The 18,863-nt window shown below is 58.1% G+C and overlaps 1 protein-coding gene across 1 annotated transcript; it reads right to left on the minus strand.

Annotated features, from left to right (window-relative positions):
* Positions 1 to 2,250: 2,250 nt before the first annotated feature.
* ZNF653 (zinc finger protein 653) lies at positions 2,251 to 18,704 on the minus strand. Its single transcript, XM_054562206.1, has 9 exons — positions 18,378 to 18,704; positions 12,741 to 12,784; positions 10,484 to 10,699; positions 5,449 to 6,060; positions 5,139 to 5,319; positions 4,946 to 5,057; positions 3,822 to 3,936; positions 2,914 to 3,013; positions 2,251 to 2,733 (listed from the first exon to the last, which is right to left on the minus strand). The coding sequence occupies exons 1-9, from the start codon at positions 18,668 to 18,670 to the stop codon at positions 2,556 to 2,558; spliced, it is 1,851 nt and encodes a 616-aa protein (XP_054418181.1). The 5' UTR covers positions 18,671 to 18,704; the 3' UTR covers positions 2,251 to 2,555.
* Between the last annotated feature and the right edge of the window lie 159 nt (positions 18,705 to 18,863).

Here is an 18,863-nt window from a genome sequence, read left to right on the forward strand (position 1 = left end):
GGTGCTCAGTCCTCTCCCCTCGCCCGCCCTCCCTCCCACCCTCCGGCCCGCGCTGCGCGCTCCGCGATCTGGGCCGCGCCGCCGCCGCCCCCAGCCCTTTATATCAGCAGCTGCCAGCGCCGCCGTCGCTCATTGGCTGCAGCAACTGAGCCCCACCTCCTCGCGGCGCCCGACGGCGCGGCAGGTGGAAGCGAGCGCGCGCTGGGCTGGACATGCTTCTTGGGGACTCGTGTCGCCAGATTCGGGACCTTTTGCCCCCGAGGACTCTGCTTCCTGCTCTGGCGTCCCTTTTCGGGAGGGCTTTCTAGCTGGAAGACAGGGCGGGCTCTTCTCGGATTGTACGACCTTCAGGAAGTGCAGTCTACCAAGAGGACTGGAAAGGGACAAGGATCTAAGACTTAAATGGGCAAGGGCCTGGGTCTCCAGATTTGGCCAAGAGGGGAAGGTGGGGATGGCTGGGGACCTAGCCTGACTGAAGAAGGAACTGGGACCCTGTGGGCTAGTTCTCTCTAGAGTCCAAAAGCTGGGTACTGGCACCCCACAGTTCAGGGGCACTCGGCACTCGGCACTGCTATAAAGGTAGTGAAAGAAGTTTGGGACTTAGGATTCCAGGCAAACCCCTTTGGTGCCCTGCAGCTCCGGGAAACCACCAGGCTTTCTCAGACACCTTAAACTGGGAGTGGGCCTATCTTCCATGTAAATATACTGGCTTCCCGGGCTCATGATTGGTCCGCCCGCGGAGGCTGCGACAGAAGACGGAGCACTGACCTTGGCGCACATTTACGTCGGGGCGGCCTTCGTGCGCCAAGGTTTTCTCACCAGGGAGGGACAACTTCGAGGCTTCAGCACCACAGACAGCGGCCTGACGGCCCCGTCGACGACGCTGTGGGCGCAATAGCCAGGATCCCCTAAACCTTAGAGTCGCAGTGCCCCACCCTCTCCTCGTCCCTGCGCGCCCTTTTAGGTTCCAGACTATCCGACAGCGCCATCAAACCCTGCGAGGAGAGCCTATTTTGACCAATCAGGGACGGCCCTCGCGAGAACGAATTGTGGGAGGACGCCCTCGAGATTGAGCCAATGAAAACCCGCGCTACAGAGAGCGATGACACGCTGAGAGAGAAGGCAGGCCAATCATAGTGGCCCGCACTGTCTGGGCGGTGTCCCTCTAGGGTTTGCCAGGGCAACGTGGCTGCCGACCCTGGGGACCTCGAGCAACGGCTTCTTCCCCACCCCGTGATGCTCCCGGCTCCGGTGGGATCAGAAGCTGTGCCTTTACGGGAGGGGGCCGCTCCTGGGCGCGCAGGCCCAATTGCGGTTCCCATGGAAACTGCCGGCTCCTGCTGTGCGGAGATAACCAAGGGGACTGAGTTTGGGGGGTAGAAAGGGAGGCTAGAGGGCGGAGAGGGGGGCGGCCCCAGCGGCCGGACTCGCTCATCCTCTCCAAAACTTCTGGCCCTGGCTGGGCTAGCTCTCCGTTCGAAGTGTAAAATGAGGCTTTAACTGCAGCTGGCTCCACGAGCTGGTGAGGAGCTGGCGGAGCCAATCTGCGCAGGGCTCCACGGGGCTCCCCAGGGCACGTGCCCGGGCTCGCGGCTGCGGTCCCTAGGGTCACGTGGTTGCGGCCATAACGGCCCGTGGGGCTTGCGCGCCACCTGGTGGCCGAAGAGCTCGGTCTCACTTCCCACCCCTCTGCCTGGCAATCCACAGTATAAGACGGCCTCAGCATCCTCCTCCGGGTAATGGGGCCAGAGCAGCCGCCCCGCCGACGTCAACTTCCCTCCGCGACGTTGCTTCGTGTTCCACGAACATGCCGAACCTATTCTACCTCAGGATTTTGGCACCGACTGCTTCTTCAGTCTGGGATTTGCCTCCCCCAGCTTTCTTGTAGGGGGCAGAACCTCTTTGTCATTCTGATGTATACTAAAATGCCACCTCACTGACCACTGACATAAAGCACTCCCAGAAACTAACACACTACTCCTTTATGCATGGTGCTTGTTAAAACCACAGATGTCTCACTTAAGTGTTAGCTGAACATCTCCCCAACTGGTACCTGATCTCTCTAGGGTGGGGAATGTGTGACCCAAGAGGAATTAGGACTGAGAGTCAAGATCAAGTCTTGGGAGATGCAGAGTGGCCTCCCTGGGCCTCCCAACCCCTGACCCTGTGAGAGGAGGGAGTGTTCAGGGTCGCCAGGCAACTGAAGCTGACAGGGTAGGGCCATGTCCTGCACTTCCCCTACTCCCCGCACCAGGCTTTGCTCAGGAAGGCGCCAGGTTGGAGAAAACGCGCCCCCCGCCCCCAATCATCCAGGCCCAGGGGAAGGGCATCTGCTTTCTTGCTCTTTAATCTCTCTCTGCTCTCTTGACACAGTTCCAACAGTGCAGCCCCAATCACCGGCTCCGGAGATGGGGTGGGGGACCAGCCCTAGGGCGGGGCAGGGGTGCCACCTTCCGGCCTGCGGACCAGGTGGCCCCTACGGCTGTCCCGGCGGGTAGGCCCGGGAGTGGCATTAGAATGGATGAATAAATAGGAGCAGTCTGTCATTGGGTGGGTCAGGCGGGCTTGTGGTCTGGGTGGCTTTTGAGAGTGTGGAACTTGACGCTGTCCAGCTTCTCGAAACGCTTCCCACAGCGCTCGCAGGTGAAGTTGTACTGCACCTCTGCCGTGTGCTTCTTCATGTGCCAGTTGAGGGACGCGCGCTGTCGGCACTGGTAGCCGCAGATTTCACACCTGCCAGGAGTCAGGGCGCAGTCAGAGCGGGCAGGGCCGGCCCCAGAAAGGGGCGGCGCCACTGGGACCAGAGCGCAGGTGGAACTGGGCATGGCAACCCCAGCGGTGGAGCCTGCTCTGTGCAGGTCCAGGCTTGAATCCCCTCCCTCCCCGTATCCTCGCGGGACACCTGTCACTCACTGCAGGGGGGTCTCGCCAGTGTGAGTGCGCCGGTGTACCTCCAGGTGGTTCTTCCTTTTGAAGGATTTGCCACAGGTCTCACAGGTGAATTCACGAACACCTGAGGGAAAAACAAGACTGAGGACACTGCCCTTGCAGAGGGGGCTGTGGAGTGTTTCTGTTCCTCTGTAGGGACCAAGTAGGGCGCAGATGGACCAACCGCTCACATCTCTGAGCTTGAATGTCAACTCTAATAACCGGGCAGGGCGGTTTGGGGGGAGGTAATAAGGGAGGCTCATGGCCACTGCCCAGGAACGCCCAGGGCAGAGGCAGAATGGGAGTTTGGGTCCCTGAGGGGCACATGGTGCATATGGGTCTGGATTTGACCCCAATATTTGGACTTTGGAGCCATTTCACATAAAAAATCCAAAGTTCTGGTCTCAAAAAATCCAAAGCTGTGCTCCCCTGCTGGGCACAGGCACCAGCACTGGCCACTGTGTCAGCAGCCGACACCCTGAGTCAAGGGGGTGCTCAGAGCAGAAGAAACACAGGACCTGTCCCAAACTTGCTCCCCCTCCCTGCCCATCTGGTTCACTGTCCTTCCTCAGCCCTGGAACTGCTCTGGCATAAGACCTGCTTGTAGGAGTGGGGAAGCCAACGGGCCCCAAGTCGGGTAAGAGACAGCCAGCCTCTGTTTAGTTCCACATGATTTATAATAGTGTCACTGTGACTTGCACAGCTCCAGCTTACTGAACAGCACGGAGGTGTCCGGTGGGCACCAGGTTAAGTGCTTTCCTTCCACCATTTTGCGCCAGTCCACGTGGAGGACAGGCAGGAAACCCTGAGAAGGGCCGTCCTGTGCCCAGGTTTGATCCCGCCGGCCCCTGCCCTAGCACCGAGGCCCAGGCCCCTGTGCCCCAGGGCCTGACCTGAGTGGATGATCATGTGTCGCCGTAGGTGGTTAGATAAATAGAACTTCTTGCCGCAGCCAGGATGAGGGCACACTTTGGTCTTCCCTTTCCGATGCACGAGGTTGACATGGTTCTAGGGGCGAGAGAGGCAGCAGTGGGGCTGTGGGTGCTGTGGGGACAGGTTAGGGCTGCTGGGAGGCAAGCTGGGGCCAACTTCACCGGAGAAGGGGAGAGAAGTGCTCTTGCCCAGGGGATGGACTGCCAGCTCTGAGCAGGGGCCTGGGGGCACGATGGAAATCAAACAGCTTTACTGAACATTTACTCCAGCCCGGGGGTGGGCTGGAGCATCAGCGAACCTCATCATAACCTGTGCAACGGTTAGCCCAGTTTATGGATGGGGAAACCGAGACTCCAGAAGCTCTGTGGTTTGGCTGGTGTCTCACAGGTGGGCAGTGGCAGGGCCGGGACTGGATTCCAGGGTTGTAAGCCACATAGCAGACTCTGTTGCCATGGTGCTACGCTGCCCCCAAGGCTTGGAGCAAGCAGCCCTGCCTTCCCCCACCCCCCAGCCATCCAGCCATTTATTCCTTTGTCCTTCAACTCACTAGCACATCCCTAGCTCCTATGCCCAGCACCAGGCCTGGCACTGGTAGGTGCTCCATACGTGCTTAATGAAAACATGATTTGGCAAATTCAAGGGCCTACTTGTGCTGCCTCCTGTGCCTAGAGTGGGGATATGACAAGACTCTGTTTCTGGCCTTGGGGTGTCCCATCCAGGCCCAGTGGGCAAACTGTAGGTACGTCTTGGTGCTGCAGTGACCTGACCCTGCCCTGGGGGACTGGGGTGGGCTTCCTGGTAGAGGGGCATCCTGAGCTAAGAGGGCAGAGGCGGTAGGAGTCTGGGCGGCTGGAAGAACAGAAGTGTGTGTGGAGCCACCAGGCCAGGACCAGCAGCCGCTCAGGGTGTGCAGAAAGAGCCTGCGGCTGGTTGAGGCTGGAAGCAGGAGGTAATGGGGGAGGCAGCCTGTGGCACCTGCTGGGGTCTGGTGGGGCTCTCCACGAGCCACACTGCCCAGACCCCAGTGCACAGGCAGCAGGACACAGAAGCAGACCCTGCCCAGCCACTTGGGTGGTAGCCTCACCTGGAAACTACTGAGAGCCACATACACCTGGCTGCAGCCCTCATAGGGACAGTGGAACATCTCGAGCAGGCCATCGGCGTCCATCACCCGTGATCGCTTGCTCCGCCTCCTCCTGGAGAGGAAGGGGCCCATGGTGTTGGGGCTCCCACAGGGCCAACGTCCTCATCCCCGCCCCCGCCCACCTGGCACCCACTTCTCAGGTTCTTTGGGGATCTCATAGATGATGGCTGACATGTCACTGCCATCCAGCTCCTCCCCGTCTGCCTCTGCCTCAGGCTCTGCACTCTCAGGTACTGTCGCTGCCAGCTCTGTCAGCTCTGGGGCCACCGGCTCCTCCTTCTCCTCCTTCTTGAGAATATACAAGTCCTCCTTCTCTAAGGGGTAGACACAGGGCAGATGTCTCTGGGGACTAAGGCTATCGAGGAGCCCTCTCTGGGGCCACTCCCCCCCTCCCCCTCCCAAGTCCCACCCAGAGCCCCCCGGACTAGCACGGTCCCCCAGACCTTTCTTGGTCTCCATGCCTGCGGTGGCGGCGGGGTCCACAGTGCTGGGCTGGCTGCCCTCAGGCTCCGTCTGGGTGTAGGCTGCCACACCCTCCATCATGGTGCAGGGCACCTCATCACCCAGGCCCCCGCTAGGGGCGCTGCTGCCTGCTGCCACGTTGAGGTGGATGCCCTCGGCTGTGAGGGCATCATAGCCTGGGCCTGCGATGATGATCACCTGAGAGCCGGGCACCATGCCTGGCATGGGACAGCTGGCTACCACCTCGCCCAGCGCCTCTTGGGGCATGTTCTCGAAAAGGGTGCCCGGGCCTGGGCCCACTTGCACAGGCACTGGCACACACACCACTGTCTCCAGGGCTTCTGGCCCGCTGCCGGCTGGGTTGGGGCACAGTGTGGTGCCCTGTTCTGCCAGGCTCTCCACGTGGTGGACGTCGAAAGGGATGTGCACACCTTCTTGCGTGATGAGCCCACTGCTGCCCGCTGGGCTGGTGGGGGTAACTGCCGCTGCTGCTACTGTCACCTTGGCTGGCTGGCCCTCAGGGGGCACCTCAGAGTCAGAGCCAGAGCAGGAGCTGGACGAGTCGGAGCTGCCGGCCGCCAGGCCGTTGTCCACTGTGGTGGCAGAAGAGAGGGCGTGCTTATAATAGTGGCAACTGCAGTTGGTGTTTGTTAAGGGCTCACCAGGGATTGGGTGCTGTGACTCCTCATTGCCACAAACAGTGGTCACTTCTCAGTCGCCACCCTCCCCGGTTACTCCTGCTCCTCAAAGATGCTTTTTTGCCCTTGGCCTCTGGTCCACTCCAGTTTCCTGACTCCTCCCTGGTGGCTCCTCCTTGGCCTCTTTTGCTCTTATAGGTCTGGAAGGTTCTAGCTGGGGCCTCTACGGAGTGCTCTGATCCCACCCGGGTTTCAGTCAGGCTGACAGTGTTAAAGGCTGCCCTGATTCTGACACCAGCTGGGTGTCCGACAATTCAATACAATTCTCACACTATCCACTTGGAGTTAGCATCATACCCGACAGGAACGATGTCACTTCGGATGCCAGCTGCAAGTCCCGAGCCATTGGTACTTCTGGCTATAGACTGGGAGTTCCCACAACCCCAAGTTCAGGTTTGATAATTTGCCAGAATGGCTCACAAAACTCAAGAAAGTGCTCCACTTCTGATTACAGTTTTATTACAAAGGACATAATTCAGCAACAGCTGGATGGAAGAGATGCACAGGACGAGGGCAGGGGTGGGGGCGCAAAGTGCCATGCCCTCTGCAGGTGCGCCACCCTCTCAGCACCTCCCCATGTTCACCAACCCGGAAGCTCTCTGAACCACATTGTTCAAGAGTTTTTATAACCCAGTCTCCAGCCTCTGTCCACCGCCTGGGGCTAGGCAATGGGGCTGAGAGATATTGCTCCTCTAACCATGCGTCTGGTCTTTCTGGTGACCACCTCTCCTCCTGAAGCCATCTAAGGGCCCCTCCCTGAGTGACCTCATTTGCATAGAGCCCAGATGTGTTCCAAAGAGACTCATTATGGTAACATTAGAAAAGCGTTCCTAACTCTCAGGGAATTCCTAGGGTTTTAGAAGCTCTGTGCCAGGAACTAAGAACAAAGATCAAGTATCTATTTTTATGGTGCTGTCACCCATACGCTGGTGCCTCCGCTTGGACAGCTCCCACCAGACCTCCTGCGGAGCTGCAGACTGTTACCTCCCACCACCTTCTCTGCTGACCCGCCCTCCGCTGGGGTCACGCAGGCATCTCACACCCCTTGCAGCAACTCCGGGCTCTGAGTTTTCCCTCAGAAAAAGCCTGCGGCATTCGTGGATGTCCCCGTCTCAGCGGATGGCAGCTCTGTTCTCCTAGTTGCTCAGGCCAAGCCCCAGGCCTATCCTTGACCTCTCCCTTTCTCTCACACCCACTTCCAATCTGTCAGCAAAACCTGTTGGTGCTGCATCCAAAATTCATCCGAATGCTGACAGCTTCTCCCACCTCCCCTGCGCACACCTGGTCATGGCCCCACCACCCCCCTGCCTGGACCATGCAATCCCTTTTCCCTGGTCTGCCAGCTCCCACCCTCACCCCCTGCATTCTCTCCCCTCTACAGCATCCAGAAAGAGTCTGTGAATTCCTTCTCAGGCCACATGCTCTTTGACTGAGAACCTGCTCATCACTTCCTGTGAGAGAGACAGGCCAGCTGTTCACCAAGCCCGAGTCTCTTCCTCATGGCACCAGAGTAGCCTATACTTCCTAGCATCTCTTGTAGATAGGTGTGACCATATGGTTAAGTCCCAATGAAATGTGAGTGGCCATGAACTCCCAGCCATGAACTTCCACCTCTGTTCCCACCATCCAGCCAGGACTCAAGGAGGCTGGAGCCCCAGCACAAGAGAACCTGGGCCCTGGATGGAAGGCGAGTTGCAGGTGTGTCTATTTCAGCAGCTGCCTTACTTTACTGAATACCCTTCCCAATTCACCTGGCGTCGCAGCCAAAGCTCTCATTGCAGCCACACAGCCTGCACCTCCTCTCCAGCTCCACTGACCTCCCTCCCATGCCTAGGGACCCTTTGCATCAGGGCCTTTGCACTCGCCACTTGCTCCGCCTGAACCCTCTTCTCTGAGACACCTGCGTGGGCTCCCTCCCTCATCACCATCAGACCCTTCATCAATGGTATTTTTTTCAGGGGGGCCTCTGACCACCTCATCTCAAATATTACCTTTTTCTCTCCTTTATTTTCCCTCCAAATACTTCTCACCTTCCAGTCTACTCTGGATTTAACTTTGTCTTGTTTACTGTCTGCTTCCCCTCCACAAGGACAGGAGTTTCCACAAGGAAACTCCACAAGCACAGGGGAGTCCCTGTGCACAGTTCCTAATGCCCAGGGGGCTACGTGGTACACAGTGAGCACACGTTTGCAAAAATGGACTATCAGACCAAGGCTGTGATGGAAGCCTCGGGAGAGGACATCTTACCCAGGCATTTGGTGCTAATGTCCCCACACAGGGAGAAACTGGGGACAGGAAAAATGAATCACTGTCCCTTAAGTTACACACTCGAGACATGGTTGGGGGCACACCGGAAACCACATGTCCTACATCCCCAGAGAGTCACGTGGAGAGTGCAGGCCAGCCTGCAGGCGGCGGGAGGGGAGACCCCAGGGCTTGCTTTCCCAGCTGTGTGACCACAGGCACCTTAGGTAACCTCTCTGGGCCTGGAGATAACCTGGTACCTACCTCAGGGGGCACTCTGGTATTTAATGAGTAAATATGTGTAAAGGGCTCGGGACAGCACTAGGCTTGGAGTAAGCACCCACTATCTTTAGTATCCGAGTGCCCCATTCCTGAAGCAGGCCCTGGGGTAGCAACAAGGGCAGTAGGGGTATCAGGCCCTCCTTCCAGCACCCTGTAATCTGCAGGGATGAACCCTGCTCCACCCTGAAGGAGGGGCAATCACCTGATGAGTTGGGAGCATGGCAGGGTGTGCATCTGGGTCCCTGAGCGCAGTGTCTGGGTGCTAAGACTGACAGTGGATTTTGCTCAAGATGATGATAAAACTCACAGCAGAAATGACCATGTACCCCTGGCCTCCCACAGTCCCCAAGGTGGGGGTGGAGGGGTCTTATTACAGAGTGAGAGGTGGCCAGGTCGCCCCATGCACAGAGCAGATAAGGATGTTGCTTGAGAAAACAGAGCTGGGTCGCGGACACAGCCACTCTCTCACCGGCCCCCTAAGTAGCTGGACCTGGTCCCAGTGTTCATTCCCAAGAGCCCCCGTCCAGCACTTACTGGTGTAAAAGTTAGGTTGGGGTACAAGGGACCTCCTCCAGGTGTCACCCCCATCCCAGTTGGATCCGTCACCAGATGGGCCAGTCACACTGCTCCCAAAACCTTTGTTTCCTCGACCGCTCAGCGGGGCTAACGGCGGGACTGTGGGGAGGACTCAGGCGGTTTGGGGAGGGCCTGGGGTGGAGCGCGGGACAGGGTGGCTGAGGTGCGGGCTTCACACTGGGGCCCGACCGACACGCCACGGGATGGCCACTGGCCAGGGTGCCCACCTGGAACACTTCTCGCCCACGGCTTCCCCTCGCCAGCTGGGATGCCATCTGCTCCGCGATGCCCGCCAGCTCGGACTCAGCCCCAGTGACTGACCCCGCCCTCAGACCTGGCGGGCGCCTGGTAGTGGGCCCCGCACCCCTCCCTACGGCCCACGCCCAGCCTCTGAGGCAGGCGGGCAGCCCCTCACCACCCACAGTATCTCCCGGCCCCCGTCCAGGCCTCAATGGGGCTCCGAAACCGAGTCCCTCCCAGTCCTGAGCTGGCAGCCGGCCCACGGGTGTGGTCAACATGAGATGGCAGAAGAGGGGCAGGGACAGTAAGAGATGGGGTGGGTGGGGTGACCGAGCGGGAGAGAATGGAAGTCTGGAAGGGCGTGAGATGGAGGAGAGACAGGGAGAGGCAGTGGGAGAGGCAGGGGATAGGAAGGAGACAGAAGACAGAGGGGGAGAGAGGATGAAGCACAGACAGGGCAAGAGAGACAGAGAGAGCAAGGGTTAGGGAGCAAGCAGAGGGCAGCAGGACCGAGAGGGGGAAGAGGATGAGCCTGGGAGGGACGCACCCTGAACCTGAGAAAGGACTAGAGAAAACAAAAGAGGAGGAAGACGCCAGGAGAAAAGAGCCACCCCGGCGTGTCCGAAGCCCGGCACCCTCCCTTCCCTCTCCCCAGCTCTGAGCCAGGCTTCCTGGACCTACCTGTGACTGGCCTCGGGCACAGGTGGGAAAACTGCCCTGTGCCTCAGCTGTCCCTCTGTAAAAGGGGAACTGCGCCTCAGGATCTGTAAGGACCCAAAGATTGCAGCATGGCTGGACGGGTCTGCGGTCTGTCCCTGAAGCCAGCACTAGTGCCATCTAGTTGCTGAGATGTTTGCGATGCTGGCCTGAGGCTAGCAAGACCCAGGAGGGACAGGGTCAAGGGCGACTCTCCCCACAAGGAGCTGCAGACCCCCAGACACGAAGACCACTGTATGCGCTTACCCGACGGACCCACCTTTGTCACTGTCAGGGTCTGAGTCACTGAGCGGCTTCAGGGGTGAGTGCAGGTCTTGGAAGTAGCGGTGGCCAGCTTCACACTGCCACACAGCTGTGGTGTATAGGCCAAAGGTGGGGTCCAGCTCAGCCAGGTGCGGCTCATACGGACAGCGGTGCTTGTGGTCCTCATACCAGATCACCACATTCTTCAGGCAGTTCACGTTGCGTCGACGCCCTGCGCACACAGGGCCAGGGTGGGCATGGGGAGCAGGGCTAGGCCACCCAGGGCAGTGTGGCCCCTACAGCCACCCAGGCCTTTGGCTCTTGGGGGTTGAGACACCCTCCTGAACCCTGTCCAGGCCTGTCTCCAGTTTTTAGGTGAAGAAACTGAAGCGCAGAGAGATGACACGCACCCTGGAGATCTAGACTGGCCAGACACTGTCCTCACTGGATGGATGAAGTCGCATGAACAGCGGGGCACGGCCACAGTAGGCGCACAGTCATTGTTAGCTGCTTCTTACTGTTCCCTCGGCGCTGCCCTGCTCCCACCCGGGCCCCCCACACTCCATTCCTCCCACAGCCGCCAGTGGACGCCTGTGAACACCTGAGTCCGGCCACGTGCCTCCTCTGCTCCCACCTCGCTGGGCAGAAAAGTCACAGCCCTCCTGGAGGTTTCCACGTTCTGCCCAGTCACCCTTTCCTCACTTCCCTTCACCCTTCCCCTTGCTTAGTTCACTCCAGCCTCACGGCCTCCTCCCTGGTCCTCAGCTGAGCCAGATACGGTCCAGCCTTCGAGCGTCTGCATTGGCTGACTCCACATCTGCCAGGTACCTGCCTTACGGCCTCCGCTTTCACTCAGGCCTTTCCCTTGGTCAGCCACCCTCTCTTCCCTGTCCCTCTAGCCAACCTGGCCTGCTGTCCCTTTTCTCTAGGTAGCACCTTAGATACCATCTGTGCTTATTTGTTTTTATATTTCTTGTCTGTCTCCCACACTAGATGTCAGCTCCTCAAGGGCAGAGACACTTATCTGGGCTGTTCCTCCTGTATATCCAGCACCTACATACAGTAGGTGCTAGATAAGCAAATCCTGCAAGGGGATGGAACAGTGGAGCTAGACCTCCAGGGTTCAAGTCCTGGCTCTGCCACTTCCTAGATGGACAGCTCCAGGCAAGTGACCTGGCTTCTCTGAACTTCAATTGCCTGCTCTGGTCAGGGAAGAATGAGGGTCCCCATTCCCTGAAGGCTGACAGGGAGGAGGTTAGGAAGCGAAGACACTGACAGGGCACAGAATGTCGCCGCACATACTGCGAGTGCCCAAGAACTGGTGCCAGCGACGTGTGTGATGATCTGGGTCCCTCAGCAAATGGGAGGAAGGTGTGTCGCTGACCTCCCAGGCCAGGAGGTGGGGAATATGCCCAGGAAAGGCTCCCGGGCCTAGGGTCCTCCAACACAGTGACAGCCACAGGGACACCCCTAGTAAGCCGCTTCCTTAGCTCAGCACTTGCCTCCTTATCCCCGTTCCCACCCCTTTAGGATTTGGGGGGTCACAGTCGTAGCTTGCCTGGCTTCTGCCTCTGAGAATGGGAGGTGCTCACTGCCCCCAGACGGCTGTCCCAGAACAGCTGGCTCTCACCCTGCTGGACACCGCTCGAGACCCACAGCCCCAGGGCGCAGGGGCAGGAGGGACATGCTCCAGGTCTCTGCTCTGACTGCCCACGCCCGGCTCCTTCTGAGCCTGGCACACAATATGCCCTTTAGGCCCTGGCACAAGCTGTTCCCTCTGCTCTGCCTGGCTCTTCCCTGGCTGACTCCCACACACTGGGCAGGAGAGCAGAGGAGCTAAGGGGACTGCTTTGGAGACAGGAGGGCCTGAGTTTGCATGCTGGCCCTGCCGCTTTCCAGCTGTGCGGCCTGGGGCAGTGACCAGGCCTTCCAGAATGTCTTTAAGCTTAAGATGGGGATGAGGAGGGCACCCCTGCTGGGCCCAGCACAGGTTCGGTCCCCACTCCAGGCTGGGTCGGGAGTCTCCTCTGGGCTCCAGTGCCCTCACCCCCCACCCTGCTTCAGTCACAGCCCTGCTCAGACTGTCCCCTGTCTTTCCCAGGAGACCGCAGGCTCTGTGAGGGAAGGGCTGGGGCTGTCCTATTGGACACAGTGCCCGGCACATGCAGGCTCCCCAAAAGCGGTTCCTGAGAGAATGAGGGAGCGAGGGAGGGAGCCACAAAGCCAGGAAGTCCCAACACCCACCCCAACCCACCGGCTGCAGCCCGACTTACTTTTCTTCCTCTTTGGCTTTTTGGGGACCTGCTCCCAAGGCTTCCTGTAACAGAGAGAGGCAGGGGGAAGTGACGCAGGGCCTGACTGATGCTGGGATAATGACAGCAACTCCAGCTGCCCCTCATCCTGCTCCAGGGCAAAACTTCAGCTTGTTCCCTGAGCCTGTTCTATTTCTCATGGCCCTTCCCTTGGGCTCTCTCCTACATGGACAGCTGCCCTTGAAGGGGGGGGGGTCTAGTACCATCACCCATTTCACGGAGTGGGAAACTGAGGCTAGAGGGGTGAGGCTACCGGCCTGGGGTCCCACAGCCAGGGAGTGGAGAGGTTGGAAAGGGGTGCAGAAAGTCAGCAGCCCTTTCCGTAGCCCTTTCTGACCCCTTGATAGCCCCGTGATCCCAACCCTTGGATACACACCCGGTATAATCCTCTCCCCAAGAGAGGGGCACACCTGTGAATATGAAGGGCTACCATTCCCGTGGCTAGGTGACTGAATTAATGAAGAGGGAGCCTGACCTAATCAGGGGAGCCTGTACAAGGACTCTGCTGAAGTCAGAAACCAGAGGTGAGAATGTGAGGGAGCCTACAGGATGCCGTGTGGCAAGGACCTGAGCACAAACAGCCTCTGGGAGCTGAGAGTGGTCCCATCAACAGCCAGCAAGACTGCAGGGACCTCAGTTCTACAGCCCTGAGCACATGAATTCTGCCCACACTACAAGGTCTGGGAGGTCCTTCCCTAGTTGAGCCTCCAGATGAAGACACAGCTGGTTGATACCTTGATTTCAACCTTATGAAGCCCTGAACTGAAGATTCGGCTAAAACGTGCCAGACTCCTGACCCACAGTGAGATAATAAATTTGTGTAGTTGTAAGCCACGAAATTTGTGATCATTTGTTACACAGCAATAGAACCTGAGCTGCCCTATCAAGGGTCCTGCAATGCCAGACCCCCAGGCTGGCCGAGAGCCTGGGGAAATGGTCAGACACAGCCTGGAGGGCTGCCATCTCTCCCTGACCCTGCCAGCCCACTCTGTGAGGGCTCTGGCCCATGCCACTGCCCTCCTCCAGCAGTCCCGCCCCTTCAGCCAGCCCAGGCCAGTCAATCGCCTGCCTGTAGGGCCTTCCCCACCCTGGCTAGGGCCCAACATCCTCAGTGACTGCCCCTTAGCGAGCCATGGCCTCAGGAAGCCCAGGGCAGAGCCCGCCCCCATCAGATCTGCCAGGCGGGATCCTGACCCGACTTGGGCCACCTGGCTGTGGCCCAGCACTGGCTCTACACAGACTGAGGGCAGGTATGTTGGAGCCATCTCTCTCAGACCTGGTTGGGGCTTCTCTCTGCCTTCCTGCCGCCATGCTTCTGGGTTTGCCCACCTCACCCTGGCTGCTTCCTTGTTTTTCTTCTAAGCTGTGGCAGCAGGCTCTGTGACCCTGGGTGAGTGACTTTACCGTCCTGTGCCTCAGCTTCCCATCTGTAGCATGGGATCATAACAGCAACTTCCTCCTGAGGTTGGTATGAGGTTATGTGCATTGTAAAAAGCTTGGTACAGCTCTGGCAATTAGTAATCACTCAGCAAACGGTGATGATGATCATTATGATCACCAATATTATCACACAGACAGGCCCTGGGACACTGACCTCCCTGCTGCGGCCGGGGCCACACTCTTGCCACAAATATCCCGAAAGCCAGTCCAGGGTCTCTCCTCAGCTCTACTGCCCACCCCCTTAGTCCCCCATCCAGACTGGTAACAATTCTGAGCCTCCATACCCCAAGTCTGGTCCCAGGACAGCTCCTCAGGGCTCTTCTGTCCTTCCTGCCCAGGCTCTGGCCGCTGCCTGAAGATCTGCTTCCCTTTGCCCCTCCCAGGAACCTCTCTCACCTCCAAGGGGCCGGGCTACCAGGTCCTCCCCCAAACCCAAGTCCAAACACCCGCAGCCAGCTCCAATCACTCGAGGCCTTGCCACGGCGGGGGTGCTGGGACGCCACAGTGTGGTCAGGACAGGCTTGACGTTGGTCAGATCCCAGTCTCATCTCTGGCTGTGTGACCCCAAGCAGGTGTCATCCCCGCTGGGCCTTCGTTCCCTAATCTGCCAAGGAGGGAAAACAGCGCTGCCTCCCACACAGAGCTGCTGTGAGGCCAGGCCACATTCTGGTGCTCACACAGTCTTTTCTCCTTCAACCCAAACTATGTTGGCCCTCTGCCTGCTTCTTCAAGCTCTACATCCCTGTGACTCCCTGCAGTGGCCACCTGCATTGGAGGTCAACAGTCATTAGGGCTTCTCCAGGGCCTGGCTGTACTTTCCTCTCTGTGGCCAGCCCCAAATGGTGGCCAGCAAGAGTCGCTCGCTTTCCTCTGCCCTTCGATTTCACTTCTGACTTGATATTTCCACCAGCGTCCAAACACGCTGGTATTTCTAATACCTTGGATTAGAATAACCTTGAGACCTTGCGCCCCTTCGCTCCCAACTTTTGCCCCATTCCTTTACCACTCTTTACCAGAGTGGTCTACGCTCTTAGTCTCCATGGCTGCCCCTTCGTCTCCCTTGAGCCCCTCTGTCAGCGTTTCTCTCCGCCATGCCACAAACTGCCCGTTATGGCCATCAGGGATGGCTGCCTCAGCCCAGCAGTATATGACCCTTAGGTGCTTCCCTTGGCCTCCAGGACACCGCCCTGCCTGTTCCTCCGCCTGCCCCCCAGGCTGCTGCTTCTCCCTCATCTCCCTGACCTCTGGAAGCAGCGAGAACGGCACCGAACTCCGACCTGCCCACTCTGTCCATGAGCATCCCCTCGGCAAGCTCTGTCACCTGAACAGCACCACCCGGATGACTCCCACATCCACATCTCCCGACGGGCCCTCTCCCCACCACACCACCACTTCCACCCTCTCCTTGCCACCCCATATAAGAGTCTCACATGCAAGCTGTCGTTTTGTCCCTCAACCTGGCTCTTCTCAGTTAACAGCAACTGCAACTCTCCAGGTGCTCACACCCAAACTGGGCACATGTCTCATGTCCACACCCATCAGAGAGCATGCTGGTCCCAAGTTCAATCACTTCTGTCCATCTCCCCATGATCCTGCCCAGGGCCAGCCCCATTACAGCTCACCTGGACCAATGTAGTCACCTTCTTCCTGGTCTCCCAGCTCCTGTCCCCAACCCCCACAGTCTCAACATAGGAGTCAGGATGATTCTTTTAATTTTCTTGTTAGGAGTTTATGACGTGAAAAGAAAACCACAAACACACACAAAGCTAGAGAGGACCCCGAACCTCCTTGAACCCACCACCAACTTTGATGACTGTCAACTCTTGACCAACTCATATCCTACCCATTCCTCCTGCCACACACACCCTAGGAAATGCTTCTTCTAACAGCTAAGCCAGTTACATGACTTCTTTGCACTCATGAAGGGAACTCAAAATTCTGCACTTAAGGAAAGCAAAAAATCCGACCAGAGCTCCCACTTCACTAGGAGGAAATATCAGAGTCCCCCTGTAGCCCACATCGCCCTGGAACCTCCCTGCCCTCACCCTCCCACGCTCTTCTCCCTTACTCATTTTGCTCCAGCTACGCGTTCCCGTTGCTGTCCCATGTGTACATCAGGACACTAGGCAGGGTCCTGCCTCAGGGCTTTCGCACTTGCTATTCCTTCTTCCTCTAACACTCTTGCCTGGACATCTGCATGGCTCTCCCTGGCCTCCTTCAGGTATTTATTCAGATGCTATCTTCTCAGGGTGGCCCCGCCCTGACACCTTATTTAAACCTCTCTGGCTCACACTCCTGCTTCCTCTTTCCTCATTTCACTTTTGTTTTTTCCACAGTCCCTATCAATCTCTCACATACTACATAACTTATTTGTTATGTTTCTCAACTGTGGTAGACAAGCCTTTACACACTAGACAAGCCTCTGCCCTTTTCTCTTGAAAAATGTTAGCTCCACGATTCATACATGTGCCTGGCACATCATAGGTGCTCAGTAAGTGTTCCTTAAACAAATGGATAAAGAAACACTGGAAATTCCTCATTGGCCATTGTTTCCCTTTTCCCACTGGCTGCTAGAAAGTGCCAGGGCAAATTCATGGCCCATTCGCCAGTCCCACTTCATGTCTCTTGAACCCCCCGGTCAGATTTTTAACCTCACCATGCCACAAAGACGGCCCTTGCCATGTCCCTTGTGACTTATGCCTCAATCTAACAGCACTGATCCTGGCCCCACTGTGTCACTCACTTGCCTTTCTCTTTTCACCCTGATTTTGGCTTCTGCTTTCTTGTCCATGTTTTACAGCCCTTGAAGTGAAATCCTTCCAAGTACAAAATAGGTTATGAATAATTGAACAACTGAAACAACTGACCCTCTACCACTGGTCATGTCTATTCCCCATAGAATAACCCTCACGTAGGTTAGGGTACTTTCCCAATTACCCCTGGGCCCCTGGGCCAGGTTTTTGCCACACGCTGCTTGGGCTGTCTCTTTGTCTCTGCCCCAGTCTTGCAGGCCCACACAGCTCCTGCTCGGCCAAACCAAGCTTCTGCAAATACCACTTTCAACTTAGGGACCTCCAGGGGCTCCCTCTGGTCAGTGGTTCTCCAGCTGCACATCAAGTCTTTCTTGGAAGCTTTGCAATAAAAAAAATACAGCGTCTGCAACTTCACCCCGACTAACTGAATCAGAAACTCCAATAGTGGGACGCTGGCTTGAGGTTTTTTAAGTACCCAGCATTTCCTGCTCTGCTCTTAGGCATATAAACCAGCCTGCCACCCTGAGGAGCACCACATAGGTACTATTCAGCAGGATCTGGTTGATCCTTGACCCTCAACATCTCCCCCAGGGGGAACGGGCGAACATGTGCAAACAAAACCAGGGCAGAACAAGGATTTTGTCGCAGAATGCTTGTGATACAGAACAAGCTTCACCTAACAGCTAATACCTGGAGTGCTCACTAAGTGCTAGCACTGTTCTAAGCCCTTTCCGGTGGTTTAACTCATTTAATCATTACATCAACGTATAAGGTTGGAAGCGAAAAATTCCACCAACCACCTGTGCGGGGCTTTCCTATTCATCTGAGTCTCCCTGCGCTGAGATGCTCCTCAGGAGCCAATAGTTTTAGGGGGAGTCGAGCTGGATTGTGAGGGGTCCTCGGGGTACATGGGGTCTAGGGTTGTAGGAATGGGGCCACTCAGAGTCCAAGCTGGGGAACCGGATCATCATGAGGGCAGGGCTGTGTGGCCCAGTGTGTGCAGTAACAACCTCAGGCTATATTGTGGGGGATGAGGCCCGTGAGATTTGAGGGGCCAGTAGGGCGGGGCCGCTCCTCCAGGAACTGGGCAGTTAGAATGCTTGGAGGTGGGGCCCGTACTAGGATTGGTCAGCCAGAGCTCTAGCGGGCGGGGCCAAGCGCCCAGGAGGCGGGTCGAAGCTGGACGCATCCTAGGATTGGACGGTCAGAGAGACTGGAGGCGGGGCCGCGAGCCAGGCACGTCCCAGGACCAGCAGTCGGAGACCCTAGCCGGCACCCGGGCCGCTGGGCGGAGCTCAGAGGTGCCAGGGGCAGAGCCTGGGCGGAGGGGGCGGGACCAGGCTCAGCGGGGGATGGGGGCGTCTCCTCCCTCACTCCCTCCCTCCTTCGGGCCGGGCCCCCTCACCCGTGGCGACCGCTCCGCTGGCCGCGCTCCAGCGAGATGAGGTAGGCGGCGAGTTTGGCGTCGCTCCAGCCGCTGCGGCGCCGCAGGTCCACCCAGGGTCCGTGCGCCTCGCCCAGGTACACGCGCCGCACGTCGTACTTCTTCCGGGACTCGAGCCGCCGCCGGGCCCGGTCTGACTCCGTGAGCCGCGGTCGACCCCGCGCTTTGCGGCCTGCCGCGCCCTCCTCGGCCACCGCCTCCCCGCCTGCGCCCGCCTCAGCCTCCGCCTCTGCCTCAGGCTCCCGCTCCGCCATCCCCCCCTCCCTGGTTACCAACCTCCCCCGTTGTTAGGAGCCCTGCCGGAAGTGGCGCGCATCTTCCGCGCCGCCGGGAAATTTCTCTTGGACTCTTACTGCCCCGCAGCGTCAAAAGGAGACAGAGAGCGGAAATTGCGCATGCGTGAAACAAGCACGTGCGACAACCCACTCTTCTCTTACTCCTTTTCTG

This window comes from Pteronotus mesoamericanus, unplaced genomic scaffold, assembly GCF_021234165.1.
Source record: "Pteronotus mesoamericanus isolate MK-2021 breed Mesoamerican mustached bat unplaced genomic scaffold, CSHL_Meso_final scaffold_636, whole genome shotgun sequence".
Lineage (NCBI taxonomy): Eukaryota > Metazoa > Chordata > Mammalia > Chiroptera > Mormoopidae > Pteronotus > Pteronotus mesoamericanus.

Excerpts from the sequence above, each read along its gene's own strand:
- ZNF653 (XM_054562206.1), bottom strand. The coding sequence starts at position 18,670 with ATGGCGGAGCGGGAGCCTGAGGCAGAGGCGGAGGCTGAGGCGGGCGCA. Across the intron at positions 10,700-12,740 it reads AAAGCCAAAGAGGAAGAAAA|GGCGTCGACGCAACGTGAAC; the intron begins GTAAGTCGGGCT and ends CTGTGTGCGCAG. Across the intron at positions 3,014-3,821 it reads ACACATGATCATCCACTCAG|GTGTTCGTGAATTCACCTGT; the intron begins GTCAGGCCCTGG and ends TTTTTCCCTCAG.